This window comes from Microcaecilia unicolor, chromosome 12, assembly GCF_901765095.1.
Source record: "Microcaecilia unicolor chromosome 12, aMicUni1.1, whole genome shotgun sequence".
Taxonomy (NCBI): Eukaryota; Metazoa; Chordata; class Amphibia; order Gymnophiona; family Siphonopidae; genus Microcaecilia; species Microcaecilia unicolor.
The window spans coordinates 3,494,077-3,518,187 of record NC_044042.1 but is presented as its reverse complement, the minus strand read 5'-3'; the positions used below and the strand labels follow the sequence as shown (position 1 = coordinate 3,518,187).

Genomic DNA, 24,111 nt, shown 5'->3' with positions numbered 1-24,111 from the left:
TGTTTTCATTTAGATCTGATAATGTAGTAAATCGGAGGCTTCTAATATTCCTAGACGTATATCCTTTTTCTGGTGCCAGTTGATTAATGAGACTTTCATTCATTAGCTGTAAAGCCATCTTCCATGACTTTGCCTCCTTTAATTGTACTGTTGCACATGTGCCTAAGCCAAATTTCATTCCTATCTCTCAACTAAAGATGTGAACTGTAACCGCTTTTGATCTGCTCGTAATTTTTTGGTCGTTCTATATTGAGTAACTGAGTTGTTTTTTACTTTGTTTTGAAAGTTGGTACCTAAAATTAGTTTTATTTAGTCTGTTAGTGGAATTGTTACCAGTACGAGTAGCAGGGGTGATGGTTGGTTAAGTCTCCTTGTCTGAACTCGACTCCATCCAGCTGTTCTCCATTTACCACCAGATGTGTCTTCCAGGAGGATATTGATATCTACAAATTCTCTGATACTTTTCCTCATTCCAGAAAGGTCTTTAAGATATTTTGTGATCCCTCTATGAAGAAATGAATCAAATGCCCTTTTCTAGTCAATCCAAGCCATGAAAAGATTTCACTGTGATTATTATTAGTTGGATTTTATTCCATCTTTCCAATTGGTGCTTACAAGTGTTTTTACAGCAGAAAATCAGGTACAAAAGCCCTGCAAAAAGAGCTGACACTCAAAGCCAGGTGCCAGAGACGGTCATCCAGTGATATAGCGACCGTGTATGCCAGTTCTGCCCAAGCTTTTTCCCACCAGGACCCTGGGCCTTCATGTTTTCACATCAGCAGTGGTAGTGCCCCCTGGCCTGGGACCTCTGGCTCAGAGCTGGGATCTGCTACTCATCATTCACTGTGGGACCTTTAAAACTCCCTGTCCAAATTTGCAGGTAAGCTGTTTATGGCAGAGACGATGTAATGTGAATTTTCTTGCAAACACTGTATACACAGATTATTTAGATAATAAATATATTCAGTTTGCTTTTTGTTTATTTACAACTCAGACTTTTACAGACTTCTGTTCAGGTCTGTGTTTTAGGCAACCAGTCCTCAGTTTTACTTGAAACTACTTTCATTTGTCTGGAGAAGGAAATTTCCATCCCTCTGACCTCCTGTGCACCTTTCCTTAAATTAGTCACCTACTTTCTAACTCTTCTTACTCTCTTTACTCATCTATATGTCCCATCTTTGCTTATATTCTACGCTGTCAGTTAAAATGTTCTATTACGTATTGTGTTGACATTGTAAGTAGTAACTATGCCATACTTTGTTATTTGAATATTTTTACTGCCTTGTCTATTGCTTATGTTTGATATATTCTTACTGTACACCACCTTGAGTGAATTCCTTCAAAAAGGCGGTAAATAAATCCCAACACATAAATAAATGTACATCATATAGCAGTAGATTTAACATGTCAGTAAAAGAAGTCACAGCTTACGTATAAGTTGCATTAGGAAAGCAGAAGTTCTGGAGTGACATTGACCCTGCTTTCTCTGCAGATCAATTTCCCTACCTCGGCTTTCGATGTGAAGTTCTGCAGTCCCTAGATGCCGGATTCAGGCCCTCAGTACAAGGTTTCACACTCTGTGGAGGAAGACCAGCGCAAACTGAAAACAGTGATGCAGAAGGAATCCCTTTACTGGTGAGTCAACACACAGAAATAAACGTCCCAGCAGGTGCGCAGACCACTTGCAGGATCGTACCTCAACACCCAAGCACCTCTCTTTAGGCCAGGTCACAGTTTTGACTATTTATAAACGAGGGATTTGGTCCTTCATTGAAGGGAATGCCAGAAGGAAATTTGGGGATTATAATGACCCTGTCATCAGCAGGCCTACAGGCAATGAAAATGTGCAGGAACAAACGAGCATTTGTATCCCACATTTTCCCACCTATTTGCAGGCTCAATGTGGCTTACATTTGCCGTAATGGCAATTGCCATTCCGGACTACAAATATGCACATGGTTTTGCAATCAAGTGTGTACATACATGGTAGAAGAATACATTGTGATCTTGTGTAGGTGTCGGCATTATGTAGTTGCTCAGGTGAGGACATTAGGGTGAGAGTATTAGTGTATGGCGGTGAGGTTAGTCATTATTTTGTGGTTGCAGAGTAGTCGATATTAGATTAGAAGTGGTATTATTTGTTCATTAAGGTAATTGAATTTGCTCGGTCGCGTGATTAGTGTCAGTCCAATCTTATTCTCATCTTATTGTTTGGTAATTAGGACGGTTGTTTGTTGTATGCCTTCTTGAATAAGTCAGTTTTCTGTAGTTTTCGAAAGATAGTTAAATCTTGCGTTGTCTTTATGGTCTTCGGAAGCGCGTTCCAGCTGCGTGCAAACGTAGGAGAAGCTGGTTGCATAAGTGGACTTGTATTTTAATCCTTTGCATTGGGGTAATTGAGGTTGAGGAACGTACGTGCTGATCTTTTTGCGTTCCTAGCAGGTAGGTCTATAAAGTCTGTCATATAGGCCGGAGCATCCCCATGTATAATTTTGTGGACCATGGTGCATACTTTGAACGCAATTTGTTCTTGAGGGAGCCAGTGTAGTTTTTCTCTTAGGGGTTTGGCGCTTTCGTATTTTGCTTTCCCGAATATGAGTCTAGCTGCTGTATTTTGGGCTGTTTGCAGCTTCTTAATGACTTGTTCTTTACAACCTGCGTAAATTGCGTTACAGTAGTCTAAGTGGCTCAGCACCATTGATTGTACTAGGCTTCGGAATATGTCCCTTGGGAAGTAAGGTTTGATTCTTTTAAGTTTCCACATGGCGAAGAACATTTTCTTTGTTGTATTTTTCGCATATTACTACTACTCATTTCTATAGTGCTACTAGACGTAGTCAGCGCTGTACACATTATATGCAGGTACTTTCTCTGGGCAGCACTGTAGACATTATATGCAGGTACTTTCTCTGTCCCTAGAGGGCAGCGCTGTACACATTATATGTAGGTACTTTCTCTGTCCCTAGAGGGCAGCACTGTAGACATTACATGCAGGTACTTTCTCTGTCCCTAGAGGGCATAAGTACATAAGTATTGCCGTACTGGGAAATACCAAAGGTCCATCAAGCCCAGCATCCTGTTTCCAACAGTGGCCAATCCAGGTCACAAATACCTGGCAAGATCCCAAAAAAGTACAAAACCTTTTTTATACTGCTTATCCCAGAAATAGTGGATTATTCCCAAGTCCATTTAATAACGGTCTATGAACTTTTCCTTTAGGAAGCCGTCCAAAGCTTTTTTTAAAATTCCGCTAAGCTAACCGCCTTTACCAGCGCAGTACACATTATATGCAGAAACTATCTCTGTCCCTAGAGGGCTCACAATCTAAGTTTTGGCACCTGGGCAATGGAGGGTTAAGTGACTTGCCCGAGGTCATAAGGAGTTGCAGTGGGTATTTAACCCAGGTTGCCAGGATCAAAGCCCGTTGCACTAACCATTAGGCTACTTATTAAGCTAAGGTTAATAAGGTCATTTTAATGAGGTAATTGAGCAGATATGGAGGGTCATTTTACAACTAGCTGTGTAGGTGGATGCGGCTGGTATATGTGTAAATAGCACGTCAAAGAGAGAGTACTCAGATTCTCTCCCTCCTAGAATTACTGCTAACGTGTATCTGCAGTGACAGGCACTCAAGTATATTTGCGTCAGATCCAGAGCAGGTGTAAAGTTGCGCATATGTGTCCGCTGGGACTTGCTCATCTGCCTTTTGCAAATTATCTGCCGGATTCTAAATATCGCACCTAGCATTCCGCCTCGAAATCCAAGGGTATTCTCTAACAACAAGCCAATCTGCGTTTCTAACAGCGCTTAACAAGCAATACTGAGCACTAATTAGAATTTACGCACTGTACCTACATTCTAATGTGTGGAGCTAACAAGGCCGTGGAAATAGGCGTTTTGTGGGCGTTCCAAAATTTACATGCAGTGTTATAGAATATGGCTCCATCCACCTAAATCTACTTGCCGGTGTTTACGCCACATTTTTCCATGGTGTAAACGGAATGAACGAAGTTCTAGCCACTGGGATATCAACTATATACCGCACCTAAGTCTAGGCACCACTTATAGAATACGCTTAGATACGTGTGGATTTTTTTAGGCACCATATAGAGGTGATTGTGTCTGACGTCCTTTAAAGCTTCCAAACAGGTAGAAAAAGTGACGGCCAAAGCCAGAAGGATGCTTGGGTGCATAAAGAGAGGGATAACCAGCAGGAAAAAGGAGGTGATAGTGCCGATGTATAAGTCTCTGTGAGGCCTCATTTGGAGTACTGCGTGCAGTTCTGGAGACCGCACCTATGGAAAGATATAACAGATGGAGTCGGTCCAGAGGGCGGCTACGAAATTAGTAGCGGTCTTGAATGCAAATATTATAGGGACAGGCTTATGAACCTCAACATGTACAGGAAGAGAGCCTTTTCCAAATGAAGGAGAGCTCTGGAATGAGGGGGCATATGACAAAGATAAGAGGGAATAGGCTTAGGAGTAACCTAAGGAAGTATTATTTCACAGAAAGGGTGGTGGAGGCGTGGAATGGCCTCCCGGTGGAGATGGTGGAGTTCGAGGACTGTTCCAGAATTTAAAAAGGCATGAGATAAGCATGTGGGATCGCTTAGGAGCAGGAAGAATTAGGGGTTACAGAGGATGGGCAGACTGGATGGGTCATTTGGCCTTTATCTGCCGTCATGTTTCTATGTATAAACCCTAAACTTTGCTGAACTCCATCCCCAGGACGAGCCAAAAAACATTTAAACATATGCATAGCATAACTGCGGGACACCCACAGTTACAGGTTTATCCAGTGCCTTGTTTTAGAAACGACCTTTTCTGTATGCAAAACCCGACTTTACGAAAGCGACAGTCACCTTATTTGCACAAATCTGTCTTCAGTCATGCAGAGGCGTTTGATTTTCACCTTCTTCTGTCCCTCGTTGTCACCCTACTCTATCCCTCATCCCACACACTCTGCAGCTGTTTTCTAGAGGGCTGACTTTCCCTAGAGATGGAGCAAACGGCGCTGGAGCAGAACCTCCCACGAGATGTTCCTCAGCCCTCGATGTACGCGTGAGCACACACACGGATACATGCACGGAATTGCAGCCATCTTGGAGCAGGTGTCAGTTTGTAGCAGAGGGGGATAGTTCAGAGAGCCGGTTTTATAAAAGCTTCAAGGCACTTGTTCTCCGTTGTGAGATTAACCTCAGGAGCCTTCTTTGAAACTCTTTGCCTGAGGAACTTCAAAATGCTTCTTATGTACTGTGTTAAAGTCTCGGATGTTTCATCAATATTATGTTTGATTTCTTGCAGATACTGTTTGCCTGATATTGTTGGTGTTTAAATTTTGTAATTGTTACTTTATGTTATGTGATTTTATTTGTAAACTGCTTTGGCACCAAGGTATAAGGCAGTAATATACCATGAATCAATCCAATCCATCCCTGACCTAAAGTTGTCTCTCATTCCGGAAAGCAGGTGTGGAAGGCTTCATGTGCTTAGAGTGGGATTGGGGGAGGAGGATACGTTTCCAGAGAGCCAAGTTTCCCCTGATAAATTGCCCTTCCTGTATCCTGAGCAGCCTCCATTATACTCTGTAACCCCGGATGCTGTTCCCACTCCCCCGTCTGAGCTGTAATTATATCAGGACATCAGTGGACTGAAGCAATTTCCTCACTTGTCCATTGAAAGCTGTGGAGCTCAGTTAGCTACATTAGCAGTTTAACAACTCTGCAGTTCCACAGCACTTCCATATGGTGGCCATAGGTACTAAAGAGCCTCCTCGGGCCGCTGGCTGCTGCACATCGCAGAGCCCCACAGAGCTAGAGAGGAGGAAATGACGCTGTCATAAACTCCTTTAGTTCTAGAGAGCAAAAAAAAATCAAAGGAAGACATAAAAAGAGCAGCAGCCTGTCTAGTTCAGGCTAACGGTAATGAGACTATGGGCAAGTTGATTAAGAAGTAGGGAAGTGGGATTTGAACCCTGGATTCCTCCTTCTTCCTACATTCCTAAATAGCAGCGACATTCCTGCTTTTCCTCCTAGTAGTGGATTTACTAAAGAATATTTGTCCTGTAGGTTGGGAGCTACCTTCAGTGAGGACCAGGACTGTCCTTAGGGATACATCCCTAAGGACAGTCCAGGTTGGGGGCTGGGGGGGGGGCTCACTGAGAGATTTCTGGGGGAGTGTGGTACTGTGCTAAGTGATGTATCATGGGGGCTGTGGGGGGATGGCTTACTTAGGGGCCCTTTCACAGAAGCCCAATGCAGGCTTACCACTCGCTCTTCTGGGACTACCGCCAGCCCAACATGGCTACTGGCGGTAATCCTGCCCCGAGCGTGTGCCATTTCCAGGGGAAAAAGAAAATGCCCGGAAATTATTTGCACGGCAATAACCCGGCGGTAATCGGGCATCAGCGCTGCCCGGTTACTGCGGGAGCCCCTATTACCACCTCATTGGGTGTCGGAAAGGGCTCCCTGCTGCACGGCCATGAGGTAAGAGCTCTCATAACGCATGGCCATGTGTGTCTGGGGTCTTTTTTACCCACTGCGCTAAAAAGGGCCCTGGTGCGCAGGGAAAACATCCCCCACCACTAACACAAGGGCCTTTTTCCCGCAGCTTGGTAAAAGGACCCCTGAGAGATTTCTGGGGAAGAGATGTATCATGGGGGCTGGGGGGGGGGGGGGGGGGTGGCTCACTGAGAGATTTTTGGGGGACATGACATTGTGCTGAGAGATGTATCTGTCACCAGTGCCTGAAGTCTTTGATATTTGCTGATACAGGTTGACTGATTCAGACAAGAAGCAGTTGTGGGAGAAACGATATTACTGCCACTCGGAGGTCAGCTCCCTGCCTCTAGTGCTGGCTAGCGCCCCCAGCTGGGAGTGGGCCTGCCTGCCTGATGTTTATACCCTACTCAAGCAGTGGACGCATATGAACCATCAAGATGCCTTGGGTCTTCTGCACGCAGCGTAAGTCTCTTTATCACCAGGAGTGGCCTAGTGGTTAGGGTGGTGGACTTTGGTCCTGAGGAACTGAGTTCGATTCCCAGCACAGGCAGCTCCTTGTGACTCTGGGCAAGTCACTTAACCCTCCATTGCCCCATGTAAGCCGCATTGAGCCTGCCATGAGTGGGAAAGCGCGGGGTACAAATGTAACAAAAATAAAAAAAAATAAAATAACGGGCTGGGGGGAGGTCACAAAGGGGTTTTCTTCAGAAGTTTTAGAATTGAGGGCCGTGCTGGGCAGATTTCTATGGTCTATGCTCTGAGAATGTCAAGGACAAATCAAGACCAGGTATACCCATGAAGTATCAGCAAACAAAAAGCGGAGAGGAAAATCCTCAAGCAAATTAAAGACAATTCAAACAAAAAAGTGAGGACAAATGTGGAGGGAATCCAAAAAGCTTTATTAATAACCATAAAACGAACCGACACGGCCGTGTTTCGGCATGTGAGCCTGCATCAGGGGTCAAACAAATCTCCTTTGGTTGTTACTTGATAAGAAACCAAGAGAAAATCTGGTTATGGACTTCCCACAAATTCAGAAATTAGAGAGCTCAACATATGATGCGCCTCGACGGCAGTATACAGAAGTTGATGGATAAGCTTCATACAAAAGAAGAAAAACCAGCGAACCATCCAACATGACACAATATAAACTTTTACAGAGAAACATACCTCAAAAACCTCCCCTCCCTCCCTATAAGCTCACCTGACTGGTTTCACCCGCCAAAATAGCTAAGAAATGATTTACTCTATTCTGACAATAAGGATGTCCCATCAAGCTATGCGGCACCATTTTGCAAAATATAAATGTTATTCAGCTCCAGCTACAACTGCTTTCCCTTAGCCATAATTTTTCCCAGGACTCATCTATATACTAACACACAGCCAATGGTCAAAGATTAAAAAAAAAAAGCCATCCAAACAGGACCTGCATGAATGTAGTAGCTTTTCCTTCATTATTCAACACTTCTCTTTTAAATATCAGTAATAAAAAAAAAAATGAGTGCATTTTTATAATATACCATTGCATTCCACAAAACACAAGAAGCAAGTTCCCACATACGATCTTTCTCTTTTGATCTATGTATAGGAAAAAAGATTTTAAATGCTAAAAGGTTTCAACCTAATTGAAGTTTTAAAAACACCTTTGTACTTAAAAATAAAAACTCTGAATGTTGAGCACCTGATTCTCATAATATGATGTCTGTTTTGGTGGCCCTTTACTAGGTGATAAAATCTCAGCACCAATACAACACCTGCTAAGATGCTAGGGTGTCCCTCTAACCAGCCTTCCAAATGGTTAAGATCTAGGACAAATTCCCACTCTAACCGATGAAAAGTTAATCCATTGTGGTAATTCCTCCATGTACGTCCGTATACTGCACAAGGTGGCATGTTTCTAAATATAACTGAGATAAAATAACAGTGAACGATAATGTGGATATGGCAGCTGATATCGTTCTTGCTTTGTTTTGGGTGTACAAATGTGGTGGCTGCTGGGGGAAACTGGCTTTAGCTTTGTGATGTCATGCCTTCTCTTGTTCTTTCTCTAACCTCCTTGGTCCCATCTCCCTCTGACACAATTTGCTGCTAAGGAACTTTTAAGGTAAGAGGGAGTTGGCGAGGGAGGGGTGATTAATTTTATTAACTGTGATTAATCCCCCCTCCGCTGCACAGCCCTACTATTTTCTTCTTCTGACCTTGACACATCCACAGGAAGGCCTCATTCTAATGCAGCTAAATGTACACATTGCGTCACGTGTTATATAATCCATGTGTGCTTTTAGCTCCATTCAGTCAGGCTCCTTGCTGGAGAACGTGGTGAAGGCGGTTAGCTTGGCAGAGTTTAAAAAGGGGTTAGACGGTTTCCTAAAGGACATAAACCACTACTAAATGGACTTGGGAAAAATCCACAATTCCAGGAATAACATGTATAGAATGTTTGTACGTTTGGGAAGCTCACCAGGTGCCCTTGGCCTGGATTGGCCGCTGTCGTGGACAGGATGCTGGGCTCGATGGACCCTTGGTCTTTTCCCAGTGTGGCATTACTTATGTACTTATAGCAGAACCTTCTATCCCAGATTTGGGACTCAGCCTCTTCTTTCTCTTCTCTTTATCATCTTGACTTTTAGATTCCCGGATCAGGAGGTGAGGCGCACAGCCGTTCAATGGATCGATTCTATTTCAGACACTGAACTACTGGATTATCTACCTCAGCTTGTACAAGTGAGTGGAACAGAAGGATCTTCCTGGGAATCGGGGATCTCACAGGCTCATCTCACTGATCCTGGAGATTTATGTTCAGTTCTCTTCCTCCATCAATACAACTCGTATTTTTTTCTTTTCATAGGCCTTGAAGTATGAATGTTACCTGGACAGTCCCCTTGTCAGGTTCCTCCTGAAACGAGCAATTTGTGACCTGAGGGTTACACATTACTTTTTCTGGTAAAGACTGAAAGTTTGCCTCTTGACCCCCTGTGTTCTTTCACCAGAATCCTAAAATGAAATGACAACCTTCTGATTTTGTATCCTTTTAGGCTGCTGAAGGATGGCCTGAAAGACCCACAGTTCAGTATACGTTACCAATACCTCCTGGCTGCCTTGCTGTGTTGCTGCGGGAAGGGGCTGAGGGAGGAGTTTGACCGGCAGTGCTGGTTAGTCAATACCCTGTCCAAACTGGCTCAGAAAGTCCGTGAGGCTACACCTTCCTCCAGACAGGTTGGTCCGAACTTTTACTCTTTCCTTTTTGACGTAGGAAGGATGACGTATTGTTGAGAGGCAGGGGAAGGGTTCAAAGAAGACTGGTAACATAGTATATGAGGGCAGATAAATACCAAGTGGTCCCAGTAGAGATTCATCTGATGGGGGTCATTTTCGAACTGCCACATTAATAAAAAAATGTACTTGTCCTTTTCATTCTGTGACCTTTGCCAGATTCTAATGCTACCTCTAGTTATTTCTGCAGTGCTCTTATGTATGCATAGCACTGTGCTCACAAATTTACACCTGCTCATCTGTACAGAGACGTTTCTTTTGTAAAACACCCCATATAGTGGCTGAAAGTATGCCTCGAACAGAAGTCTGCACCTGCTTTTGCCACATACAGGGCAGACGGCTTTATGGAAGTCCATGAAATGCACTGTTTAATCCCTGGAAATGTTAAAATTGCCTTCTTTAGACAGAGGCACACACAAAATCCCTTCTACAACCCAACACAAACCCCCTCTTCTCTCCGGTCTTTTAGCTACCTTCTCAATATTTTCCCCATCACCGATGCCTCCACATCTGTCCCGAGCAGCCCAAAATCTACCAGACTGATGGTCTGCACCTTTTCTGCTAATAGCCCATTCCAAACTTTTTTCCGTTGCAAAGTTTTGTAATCTCACCACCATCAAGGCCAGTGATGCTGCGATATGAAAATGATCGCACCTGCTCATGCTGACCGAAGAATTTTTTTCTTTATTTTTTGATAGTTACATTCAGGTACACTAGGTATCTCCCTGTCCCTGGGGTGTTAACAATTTAAGGGGTCCTTTTACTAAGCCGCAGTAAAAGGTTTATGTGTTTTGGGTGCACACTGGGCTAGTTTTTACCTCGTCTGCAAAAAAGGGCTTTTTTTTTTTTTTTAATGGGACGGGAAAAGGTCATACGGTAAAACTGAAATCAGCGCATGGCCAAAACCGGCCTGAGTCCTTAACGCTACCTGTTGATCTAGCGGTAAGGGCTTACACGCTATATGCGTTGGTGACCGTTTGGTGAGTGCCAGTTGCCGATTACCGCTGGAAACAGCGAGCGTGGAAGGAAATAAATAATCCAGGTGTTATGGGCACATGCCAAATCTGAAATTACCGCTAGGGGGCGATGTAGCCTGGCAGTAGTGGAGCTTAACGCACCTTTGTTAAAAGAGCCCTTAATTTTGTACCTGGAGGGTTAAGTGACTTGCTCAAGATCACAGGAGCAGTGGTGGGATTTGAGCTGGGCTTCCCTGATTGTCACCCTGGTGCTCTGGCCACTCCCCACCCCCACACCATGCTAGGTCAGGGGAGCCTTTTTGGAAATGTGATGCTGTTGTATCACTGCTATTTTTTTTTTTTTTTTGTTCTAACTGATGCTCCTTGCACTGCTTTCTCAAATGCCTGTGTAATTGTGTTATTGTTGTGCTTCTGTAGACACCGTGTGTCGGTAGCACAAAGGTTTATGCGTATAATACTTCTGGACAATCTTATAAACCTAAGATGCTGTTTGATGCACATAAAATAACTTTCTGAGGTGCCTCCTCGTTTTGCCAAACCTAAGAGTTTAAAAGAAAAATCCATAGCTTTGATTCCTTTTCATCAAACCATTATGATCTGATGGTGGGTGTCTGTTTTCTTAAATAGCAGATACAGCTCTGTCCCTTGTCTCAGAGGTTCCATCACCATTTGTCTGAGGAACAAAGATTTTCTTTACCTTGGTACAGTGTGATTCAAACATCTCATCTCCCCTGCTCAACAGCCCAAATTAGGCTCAGTCTTTGAAGATGCAGTGAAAGACATAAGTTGAAAGACTCCTGTTTTCTCTGCAGACGATTCTCCGTGAGGGTCTGGATGATGTGAAACAGTTCTTTACTATTAATGGTTCGTGCCGACTTCCGCTCAGTCCCAGCCTGCTGGTGAAAGGAATTGTTCCAAGGGTGAGTGAGTCCACGTTATGGGGTAGATGAATGTGCTTTTCCAGTGCCACAGACGGGTCTGACAGAAGCACTGCCTTCACATATGCATATCCTGAAAATCAGACCCATCCTCCTTTCTATAAGCTGTGTATCGTCTTCCCCTTTTCCTCCTCCAGAGAAAAAATGTACTGCCAGTAACTCAGAGCTCAAGTGTGCAAACTAGTGAAAGATATTATACAGATGAATGCGTGACAAATTGAAAGGAGATGCAGAGAAGGATTCCTGTAGCAATTATTCAATTCATTTAAAAGGGATAGTGAAGAGCTATAAGCAGTGGAAAATAATTTCTTTAGAAATTCATTCTGAATCTGTGATTGGATGCTGCATTGTTGGCCAGTAGGTTTATCATGAGAAGCCCCTTCACAGCTGTGGCTTGGTTCAGACGATGATGAGTTTAAAAGTGGGCTGGCAGAAATGAATTGTACCTCGCATGCTGCATCACCTTTGATGACTTATACTGACAAGGACACTTCGCCCTGAGCTCTACCAAACTGTCTTATAGTACTGCCGTTATCTTTGTCCCTCAGGGGTATCAGCTGTGACCGGGGTCTAATGTCTTTACTTTTTACTCCTTTCGTCCAGGATTGCTCATATTTTAACTCCAATGCTGTGCCATTGAAACTCGCCTTCCAGAATGTTGATCCACGCGGGGAAAATATTCGTGTCATATTTAAGGTAAATTGACAATATGGATATTGAAAAGCACTGTTTTGCAAACTGTTTATTTAAAAAATAAATACAGACTTCATACATTTGAATGTTTAACTGGGCACCTCATCTTAGGTGTGGCTAGAGCCTAAGATTCTGTTATGCTAACATCGCGTTCCCTCCATTTACGCGCCTGGAATTACATCATCCATATACCTGGTGTAACTGTGGATGCCTAACAGCAACAAGGGCACACTTAACATCCTGTATTCTGTACGGTATGTGTGTAAGTGTCCCTCCCGTGCTCCGCCCATTTGGTTGCCCCCCTTGCATTTATGCGCTGTGCCATTCATGAGTACCCTTACAAAAAAGTGCTCAGTCATTTGGCTTGTCATTTACACACGTAAGTCACACCCATGAAAGAGGTAGTATAATGTACATTCCTTAGTGTCCCTCTAAACTGGCCCAGAAAGATACTGATGGGTTGTGCACTCCTTTCAGCAGGTGGAGATTGAGAATTCTGACTGTTGTGAGAGCCAATAAGAGCCCTGGCTAGCTATAGTAATATCCAGTATTCTCAGTCTCCAGCAGGTGGGAGTCCTTCAGTCTCTTATACTTCTTATTCTGTTTTTGTCTATTCTTGTCTACTTTTAGTTTAAAAAAAAGATTTCTATTGTTTATTTAATACATTATTCTGTGCAACGGTGTTTAAAAAAAAAGTTTACTAAGGAGACCCATGAAAGAGGTGGTATAATGTGTATTTCTGTTTCCAAGTGACGTAATTACAGGCGCTCAGTTATAGAATTGCTCTATTAGGGGATAATTTTATGATCTTTTTCCCAGGGGTAGACCTAGGCCCAGATTTACGGTAGGTGTGCCAGTTTTTGAAGATATCAAATACCTGGGCTGAAAAGGATCCTGGTTCTACTCACTGTAAGATTGGGCTCTGTGATCTTTGTGGGATAAACTTGCTCTCTCCACCGTGCTCTGGTCCTGCATATGGGCATCAACATATTCAATCCAACCCTGGGTAAACTCTGTTTTAGCTGTGGAAGAGGTCCTTTACAAAGTGAATCCCAGGGATTAAATGCGTACATGGTAAGCGCATGGAGGATAAAATAGCAGAAGAGAGGGTGAAAGAATGAGAAGAAAAACCACCAAGACCATCAGATAATGGGGCAATCAAGACTCCTTTATCGATAGACCCAACACAAGCTGTGTTTCGGCATCAATATGCCTGCATCAGGGGTCAAAACAGAATGGGCTCCTGAGCATTATTTCCAAGAAGGTTAAAAACTTTCAGCCGCAGCTCACTCAAGTCAGCGAACAGAATTGTCAGTCTGAAGCGTGAAAAAATATAGTAAATCTCCTGCCAAACTGCGTCTCAGCATTTGCGCCAAAAGAGAGCGTGGAGAATATTCATGTCTGAAGGTAGGCATGGACAGAGGAGGGGTTTGGGTGGAACACAGAGTAGCAAAGTACATGCATGTAGTATTCACACCAGCTCCCAGGCAGATGTTAATGTGTGTAATGCATTTATCTTCTATTCTTCCACATTTTGTGAGGGTATTTTAGGAAGAGATGAACTAAAATAGCCTCAAAAGAGGTGCCCTACTTGCACTTTCTAACTAGGTTACCTAGTATAAAAATACTGTGTGAGGGAGTAATTTAATAACTGCTCTACATGACGTGGACTTGGGAAGATTTTCAGAGTAAAAGCATACAAGTACTTTCACTCTGAGAATTATCCCAAAAAAGTATTTGCAGACAGGTACAGCTGCTAATTTCTGCAGATCCAATTTCTTTGCCTAGTGTGGGGATTGCAGAGGGATTTGGGATTTATTTTTCTTTTCGAAGGAGTACTGCTTGCACAACCCCTCTTTTTGAAGGCAAGTTTTTGTTTCTCATGGTTGTTTTATTCAGTGCGTTTTCTCTAGCAAAAAAGGTGCCATACTCACATGCCAGGCCACCCTTCATGGGTTGGGGTAATCACTGAGGGACCCACCCCAGAATAGCTAGGCCCCCTGCAACCAGCCACAGAATCTATGACAAGGCAGAATTGGTTTGTAGAGCCTGAGCTCTTTCATTAAAACTTGGGGTCCATGGGTTAATTATAGCAGACAATGGAAAAGGTACTCGGTACCCCCTCAAAAAAAGTCCTGGTTTATTATCTCATTTGTCTATGCTAGAGCTATTCACTCTAGTCCTCAAGGGCTGCAAGTGGATCAGATTTTCAGGATATCTGTAATGAATAAATCTGCATGCATACTGTCTCCATCATGTTCAAAATGGTTTTATTTTATTTATTTATTTGTTACATTTGTATCCCACATTTTCCCACCTATTTGCAGGCTCAATGTGGCTTACATAGTATCGTAAAGGTATTCACCAATTCCGGTATGAACAAATACAGTAATGTTGTGGTAGAATAAGGTTCGTGTGTAGAAACACATTAGGGAATCGTAGAGAGGAAGAGAATCGTAGAGAGGAAGAGTTATTATATGTCCATTACGAGCTTTGGTTTTGTTGTGTTGCAGGGTACAGGCATTTAAGTTGGGTCAGTAGGGTATGCCTTTTTGAACAGGTTAGTTTTTAATGATTTCCGGAAGTTTAGGTGATCATAAGTTGTTCTCACGGCTTTTGGTAATGCGTTCCATAGTTCTGTGCTTATGTAGGAAAAGCTGGAGGATAATTTTATAAACAAGAACTTAACACATCTGTCTGGCTCTATAACTTACTAAGATCCAAAAGAAATCCACCTAGGTGGAGAACTGAAAGAGACCACGGTGTGTAGCAAAAGGTGAACGAAGTGGGAAAATAACCACAGATTCCTGAAACAAGATTTATTGAACATGGACGCAACACAGGACTTGCGTTTCGGCCAAAAAGCCTGCATCAGGAACCTTATGAATAAAGAATGAGCAAAATCCTTGATGTGTTGTCTTTTGACTTTGTTGCACTACAGATTGGTCTTTAAAAAGACCTTGGTGATGGTGTCGCTGTTGAAAGATAAAATATGCGCTTATTTTATCTGCTGTACCACCTTCCCTATTAATATAACAAAGCAATTTACAATATCAAATAAAAAGAAACAGAAAGGAATGCCATTGTATCATAGAAAAGAGATAATAAAAAACGTAGGAATAGGTACATTCATTTCCTCAAGACATAGTCAACAAGGAAAAAAAGGTATTCATCAGGAATTGTCCAAACTCCAGTGACCCCATCACCCCCCCCCCCAGCTTATCACTAAAGGCCATCGAGAGAACAGGTGTGTCTTTAAGACTCTTTTAAATTTCTGAAAGGAGTCTTCCAGATGAAGTGAGCAGGGCAGTGCATTCCAAAGTACTGGAGCAAATACAATGAAGCAGAATGTCAAGTTGATGATCTGATAGGATGTGCAAATGATGGTCGGACAGTGAGCATAGAAGGTCAGTGTGGGCTATAGGCATTATCAGTGCAGAGAGATAAGAAGGAATCCCTACGTGTAATGTTTTAGGAATGAGAGAGAGTATTTTAAAGCGAACACGATATTCAATGGGTAACTAGTGGTGACAGAGAAACAGATGTGTAATACAGTCAACCTTGTGGCATGTGAAAGAATCTGGAGGGCAGTGTTTTGCATGGATTAAATATGTTTGAGGAGAAATTGAGGTAAACTAGAATATAGCACATTTGCAATAATCTAAGCAAAAAAACAATTAGAGCTTATAAAAGAGTCATTTGTGAACTGTCATCCAAAAAAACAGCAGACCTAACAGAACTGTTTTAAAGCAAAGAGACAGCATTTAATTAATGCAGAAACTTGTGGACCAAAAGGTAAGTCTGTGTCCAGAATCTCCGGGCTATATGTTCAATCTGATTGACCTTCCCACCAGAAACATATCTACAACTTCACGAACTTACCTCAACCTACATTACCCCAACTGCAAAGGACTCAAGTACAAAACCTATTATGGATCCAACTTCTCCTTCTTAGGCAGCCTACTCTGGAATGTCCTCCCCAGACTTATCCGATCAATCAGTGACTATCTACCCTTCCGGAAATCACTAAGAACCCATTTTGTTCAAGCAAGCCTACCCTAATGACCAAGACTAATCCTATGAACCCATCTACCATCACATATCCAGGAGACAACGACAATGACCTAGACTACTTCTCCTACCTAATTTCCCTATGCTTATCCCTTGTCCCATCCCCCTTCTGCCTCCTCTACCCCTCCTCCAATTGCTCACCTACCCTTGCTCATACCTCTCCTACTCCCTTCACTCTTGCCCATCTCTACCTACTTATTTCTTTTATTATTCTGATATACTTAACTTATTTTTTTCTTCATCAATACTCTGTAATTGCTGTTACTATGTAAGCCGCATTGAACCTGCTCTGAGTGGGAAAGCGCGGGGTACAAATGTAATAAATAAATAACAGGGAGAGAGATCGGGCTCCAGTAGAAAGCAGGAGGCAGTAAAGATACAGTCGAATGTTCCCAGTAATCCATGGTGTTTTCATAGGCTCATTTATTTATTTGATGAGACTAGCCAAAGGCAAAGCAAATTTAATCCTTTTCATGTCAGTTAATAGTAATTTATAAACCACAGTCTTAATAGTAGGCCCATCCGAAGCTCTGTGCATGATATAAAAAAAAACAATGAAATAAAACTAAATATAAAATACAAACATGAAGACACACACACATGCTTGATAAGCTCATCTTTCAGCCACCAAACTGTTGTGCTAAAGTCCTCTCTAGTCACCTTCCATCTCTTCCACCAACCACAACTCATTATTGGTAAGTTAATCAGGCACCATGAGGAAGGAAGCAATTTACTTATTTATGTCTGCTCGATAAAACTTCACATGGGTTCCAGCAACAAAAATCAAATAGAAATAAAGGATGCGCGTAACCACCAATAAAATGGACTTCTCCGATGCTTCCCCTTCCATTTTTAAATTCCTCAAAACTACAGCAAGCTTTCCTAATCCGTTTTGCACTTTTCCTCCTGTGCTGTTTCAGAAGGCGATGATTTTGCATCTTCATGAGGTGTTCTCGCCGCACAGTGGTATCCTGTCTTTTCTCTCTTGCAGTGCGGAGATGACCTCCGCCAAGACATGTTAACCTTGCAGATGATCCGTATCATGAACAAGATCTGGATCCAGGAGGGGCTGGATATGCGCATGGTCATTTCCGTTGCTTTTCCACTGGTCGAGGACGAGGTGAGTCACAGTTTAGTTCTTTTTCGCCCGTGTATTTCTTTTCAGCATTTATATTCCCCTTATATAACCTAGATTAATGTCAGCAGGGAACAGTGTAATAATATAGTATAACAAACAATGATACAGTATATAATAAACTAAAAAAAATGAAATATGTATAAAGAAAATAAAAAAAATTAACAAGATGAAAAACAATGAAAGTAAAATTACTTACTAAATCCAGCCTACAAGTCTTTAATTGTCTCTGAAATGCAGTTTGCCACTAATTCAGCCTTTTACTTTGCAGTCCTGGCCCTGTGGAATACATTACCATTGAGTATTCGTAGCAAATCCCCCTCCCACCCTTTCAAATCAGCAATTAAAACATGGCTTTCTCAACTGACCACTAGGGGAAATGTCCGTGAATGACTCCTGGATTTCTGGTCTCATTTCCCTTCCCCCCCTCTCTTTATGGCTAGCTCTGGTGAAAAGGCAAAGGACAGGGAAAATGACCAGAGCTAGCCATAAAGAGAGGAGGGGGGGGGGGAAGGGAAACGAGACCAGAAATCCATGAATCATTCACGGACGTTTCCCCTAGTGGTCAGTTGAGAAAGCCATGTTTTAATTGCTGATTTGAAAGGGGGGGGAGGGGGGTCAGCAAGGGGGAAGACGGTTCCAGGCATAAGGTGCCGCAAGACAAAAGGAACGAAGTCTGGAGTTAGCGGTGGAGGAGAAGGGGGACGACAAGAGAGATTTGTTCAGAGAGCGGAGTTCATGGGGAGGAATGTAGGCAGAGATGAGAGAGGAGAGGTAGTGAGGGGTCATAGAGTGGATGCATTTAAAGGTCAGCAAGAGGAGTTTGAACTGTATACGGAAGCGGACAGGGAGCCAGTGAAGTGACTTGAGGAGTGGGCTAGTGTGGGCAAAACGATTCTGGCGGAAAATAAGTTGAGCTGCAGAATTCTGGACAGATTGGAGAGGAGAAAGATGATTGAGCAGAAGACCAGTGAGAAGTAAATTGCAATAGTCCAAGCGAGAAGTAACAAGGGTGTGAATAAGGGTTTTGGTGGCGTGTTCAGAAAGGAAGGGTCGAATTTTGCTAATGTTGAAGATAAAGAAGCGACAGGTTTTGGCGATTTGTTGAATATGAGCAGAGAAGGAGAGAGAGGAGTCGAAGATGACTCCAAGGTTACTAGCCGAGGAGACTTTGAGGATATGAGAGCCATTAACAGAGATAGAGAATGGGGGAAGAGGGGAGGAGGGTTTAGGGGGAAAAATGAGAAGTTCAGTTTTAGCCATGTTTAATTTGAGATGGCGTTGGGACATCCAGGCAGCAATGTGAGACAAGCAGGCAGAGATTTTGTCCTGGATTAAGGTACAGATTTCAGGGGTGGAGATGTAGATCTGAGAGTCATCAGCATAAAGATGGTAATGAAAACCATGGGATGAGATCAGGGCACCAAGGGAGGAGGTATAGATGGAGAAAAGGAGTGGTCCAAGGACAGAACCCTGAGGCACTCCTACTGAAAGCGGGAGGGAAGTTGAAGAGGATCCACCAGAGTGAACACTGAAGGTATGGAGTGAGAGGTAGGAAGAGAACCAGGAAAGAACAGGGCCCTGGAATCCAAGCGAGGACAGCGTATTGAGGAGTAAGGTGTGGTCAACAGTGTCGAAAGCAGCAGATAGGTCAAGAAGGATGAGGATGGAATAGAGACCTCTGGATTTAGCCAGAAGCAGATCATTAGAGACTTTAGTAAGTGCAGTTTCAGTAGAGTGAAGAGGGCGAAATCCAGATTGAAGTGGGTCAAGAATAGGTTGAGAAGCGAGAAAGTCAAGACAACAACGGTGAACGGCGCATTCAAGTAGTTTGGAGAGGAAAGGGAGAAGGGAGATGGAGCGATAGGTGGAGGGACAGGTAGGGTCAAGTGAGGGTTTTTTAAGGAGTGGAGTGACAATAGCATGTTTGAAGGTCGTAGGAACAGTTGCAGTGGAGAGTGAAAGATTAAGGATGTGACAGATGACAGGGATGATAGTAGGAGAGATAGTGTTAAGTAGGTAAGTGGGGATGGGATCAGAGGAACAGGTAGTACATTTAGAGGGGAAAAGAAGAAGGGCAGTTTCTTCAGTAGAAACTTCTGAGAAGGAGAAAGAAGGAGAGGAAGGAGAGTAGGGGGTGAAGACTAAGGGAGAGAGAGGTGGGGAGGGTTTGGATGAAAATTCAAGGTTGATCTTACAGATTTTATCATGGAAATAATCAGCTAGAGTCTGTGGAGACCTCTATCATATCTCCCTTTAGCCTTTGAGTTTTTACTGTCTAAATTGTGTAACAGTAACGGAGCAGTCCTTTGCTGAGTGATAGATTATTTCTGTACTTGCAGGGATGGTGGAGATGATTCCCAGTGCAGAGACTCTGCGTAAGATCCAGGTGGAGCATGGCGTGACTGGCTCTTTCAAAGACCGTCCTCTAGCCGATTGGCTGCAGAAACACAACCCCGCAGAAGATGAGTATGAGAAGGTGAAGAGAGCAGGACAGGGACACTGATCTCTCTTGCTTTCATTTTCTTATCTTTTCTTTTACTCTTGTCTGTCTTTCTCATTCACTTGCAGGCAGTGGAGAACTTTATTTACTCCTGTGCTGGCTGCTGTGTGGCTACATATGTGCTGGGAATCTGTGACCGACACAATGATAATATAATGTTGAAAACTAGTGGCCATGTCTTCCACATAGACTTTGGCAGGTTTTTAGGCCACGCCCAGATGTTTGGTAACATCAAACGGTGAGTACTAAGTGCTAAGTTCTGGCAGAATGACGGGGAGTGGGGATCATTGTAAGGCAGTGGCAGGGGATCATTGTGAGGCAGTGGCAGGGGATCCTGGTGGGAGGGGGGATCCTGGAGGGAGTGGGGATCATTGTGAGGCAGTGGCGGGGGATCCTGGCGGGAGTGAGGATCATTGTGAGGCAATGACGGGGGATCCAGGGGTTTTAGCGCATTCATTCTGTTCTTAATATTTTGCTGTAACCCATCTCAGGTTTCTTAAGAGGTGATACCTATGTTTGTATAAAGTGGTAATGCAGGGTATCCTCCAGGGGTGTCACTGTCTGATACTTAAGTCTGAGAGCGATGCTGGAAACATTGTAAGCCTGAGATTCAACTTGATCCAGATTTTCACCAGATAAGTCTGCTGTTGAATATATGCTGATAAAGTTTCAGTGACCAGACTTATCCATCTGATTTTATGCATCAATCCTGGGATATCGGCACAGACTGTACTTGGGAATGCCTCCACCCTGCCTGTTTTTATGTCGGCATCAATTTGCCAAGACAACCGAGAGGGATGAGGAGCAACTTCAATCCCCAAAGATTGTTCTAATTAAGTCTGAAAAGACAACCAGACAGATCTTTGCGTACTCTGTCTGTAGTGATTTGATCCTGCTGTTTCTCATTGGATTCTTTATATTTCTAATCTAGTATCAGACTGATTTCTGTTCTCCTTGCTGTGATGATCTTTGCATTGCCACCGCTGGTCTTATGTGCTGTTGGAAGTAAAGGGCAGTGAGAGAAAAGTATCAGATACAGAGAGTGCGGTAGGAATTCTGAATGTCAGCTATGGCAACCTAGTTGTTACTTGTTAGTTTTTCAAAAGATGAGTGCAGACAATGATTGAGCAAGACTGTCCTGTCTTTTTGCATTTTTCTTCATGATGTACAGATGTGTGATTTAGTGGTTGTGCACCTTCTGTCTCTCTCTTTTAGCGACCGGGCTCCCTTTGTCTTCACCTCAGACATGGCCTTTGTCATCAATGGGGGGTGACAAACCCTCCAGCCGCTTTCACGATTTGTTGACCTCTGCTGCCAGGCATATAACCTGATCCGCAAACACACCACTTGTTCCTGAACCTTTTGGGGCTGGTAAGACCTGCTTGTATTGTGGAGAGAGACGTGAGACCTTTACAGTTCATGTAGGTGATGGCAAGGTCCCCTGTACTAGGGTGGTAGTAGTGAAATCTTTAATGTTAGGGAAGTGGCTGATTAGATAGACCTAGTAAGAACTAGTGAAACTTTTAATGATACCATGAGGGCTGCAGGGACCCTTAAATCCAGAGTTAGACCCTCAACAAGACTGGTCATTTTATGTAGTGGCCACAATTATAAAATACCAACTGGCGTAAATGTTTGTGCCATGACATGCGCAGGGGCAGAGTTTGGGTTGCGCGCATGCAGAGTTAGCATACATGCATGTAGTTTATGAAACACCTTTAGCTATGTGTGTACATCGTAATGTACAAGTCTTAAAGGAGTGGAGGAGTAGCCTAGTGGTTAGTACAGCGGACTCTGATCCTGGGGAACTGGGTTCGATTCCCACTGCAACTCCTTGTAACTCTGGGCAAGTCACTTAACCCTCCGTTGCCCCTGGTACAAAATAAGTACCTGAATATATGTAAACCGCTTTGAATGTAGTTGCAAAAACTTCAGAAAGGCAGCATATCAAGTCCCAATTCCCTTCCCCTTCCCTGTTTTGCAGGATGTCAGACTCACAGAAACAGAAGCCTGCACGGCCGCATTGGTGATCTGCAAGGGCAGGCTTCTACATGGAATGTTGCTAGTGGAGGAGTAGCCTAGTGGTTAGTGCAGCGGACTCTGATCCTGGGAAACTGGGTTTGATTTCCACTGCAGCTCCTTGTGACTCCGGGCAGGTCACTTAACCCTCCATTGCCCCAGGTACAAAACAAGTACCTCAATATATGTAAACCGCTTTGAATGTAGTTGGAAAAACCACAGAAAGGCAGTATATAAGTCCCATTCCCTTTCCCCCTTAATTACCAGTTAAAATCTACCTAAGCGGAATAATCTGAAATCCCACAAAAAGGTGTACAACAGAAAAGACAGTGTGAAGTAGACCATGTACCCAAGTAAGCCAGGCAAAAAGTCTTGAATCTGAAGTGAGTTTTATGTTTTGGCCTCAGGATTCTAAAAGAACATTTAAAAAAATACATATAAGAATATCATATCTCTCTATATAAAATGCACCGCCAACGTTCTATGAGGCAAAGTTACCCAGCATTCCAAGTTAAGGTGTCATGGTCCAGATCAGTTTTCCACCATGAGTGCTTGCCCCGCCCTCGCGTCACAACGTGATGACGTTCAGGACGGGGCTATGACACTCAACGAATCCACAGTTCCTCCGACGCTCCCCACGCACACCGACAAACAGCAACCTTCGCAGACCCTCCCCCCCCACGGAGTGCCGTCCGAACACCTGATCCGCTGCGATAACCACAGAGGGTAAGTCCACCAACAAGGGGAGGGGGGTGGTAGGGAAAGCGCCTTGCTAGCGCTCGTTTCATTGGCCTCAGAAACAGGCCTTTCTTACTAGTTTAACATAAACCATGAGAACAATCACAAAAATAAACTTAACAAACATTGGTCATAAATCAAGAACATAAACAGATGTAAGAGCATATAAAATTCTGATGTACAACGAAAACAGTGAATTTCATGTGTAAATGTAAAAACATTAAAAAAGTAATATTACATCAGAAAAGGATATAATGAAATGCTTAAAAAATGGACTAAAATGCTAGAGAACTAATTGAAATAAAGCTATAAAACCATAACAACATAAAAATTGTAATATAAAATAAACATAATAATAAACATAATAGTGTAAAAATACTAATATGTACAACTCCCATATTGAAAAACCTAATCGGACTGTCACTCGGCCATAAATGTACTCTAAAATTCAAACGAACCAAAATCAGTCGTTTTTACTGATCTGAAAGACTTTCAATATCAAATGTACCTCGGATATTGTTACTGTAGGTTGGGCTGTAAAACATACACAATGAATCAGATTGTGAATAAAGTAACAGAACTTTACATTTTCAAAAACTGTATGGTTTAAAAGTATGTAAAAATATATATATATTTATTTATTTAAGAAATGAGAGAACAAGGGAAGAAAAACCTGGTTCTGTGGATGTTTCACTGGTAAGCTTAGTATCATACAGATACAAATGGTAGAATATAAGCTAGAAAATAAGCCCATTCAGATAGTCATTGGGGATGTACATGGAAAAGGCGGGGAGTGACTGTGAACCCACAAATGGAGAAACAAAGTTTACAAAACCTCTTCAGCAACTGGAGATGGCCTAGAGTATATAGCAATATTCATCCATGTATCTGTTCTTGATGTGCCAAATATTAATTCAGCATATTGTTCCACAAATGGAGTAGTCTGGGTGTATAAGTGATCGAAGTAATATGTATGTCTAGAGAAGAACATATAAATTTGCCCTGCATCAAAACAACCTTGACAATGATCGGTAAGTAAACATTGTGTCAGAACGTGAACAGCATATTGTACGTGAAATTGAAATAGTGCCATAACAATGGAGGTTGAACAAGGGGGAGGAAATGTCAAGAGATATCTTGTATATGGACGAAATATATGTGCACACATCCAAATAAGAATGACGATGTAAAAAATGTGTCACGGAGAAGATCATATTACCAGCTGCTTAAAATGTGTCCCAAATAGTGCCATAGAAAATGCG

At 42.9% G+C, this 24,111-nt stretch overlaps 1 protein-coding gene across 1 annotated transcript in view; it reads left to right on the top strand.

Annotated features, from left to right (window-relative positions):
• PIK3C2B (phosphatidylinositol-4-phosphate 3-kinase catalytic subunit type 2 beta) overlaps positions 1-24,111 on the top strand; it is a 130,578-nt gene that overhangs the window by 84,521 nt on the left and 21,946 nt on the right. The window contains 13 exon segments of the mRNA XM_030221025.1: positions 1,493-1,635; positions 6,776-6,964; positions 9,133-9,226; positions 9,351-9,445; positions 9,538-9,718; positions 11,565-11,672; positions 12,294-12,386; positions 17,446-17,539; positions 17,542-17,574; positions 19,932-20,068; positions 20,161-20,330; positions 21,308-21,432; positions 21,435-21,463. Coding sequence (XP_030076885.1) covers positions 1,493-1,635; positions 6,776-6,964; positions 9,133-9,226; positions 9,351-9,445; positions 9,538-9,718; positions 11,565-11,672; positions 12,294-12,386; positions 17,446-17,539; positions 17,542-17,574; positions 19,932-20,068; positions 20,161-20,330; positions 21,308-21,432; positions 21,435-21,463 — 1,491 coding nt within the window.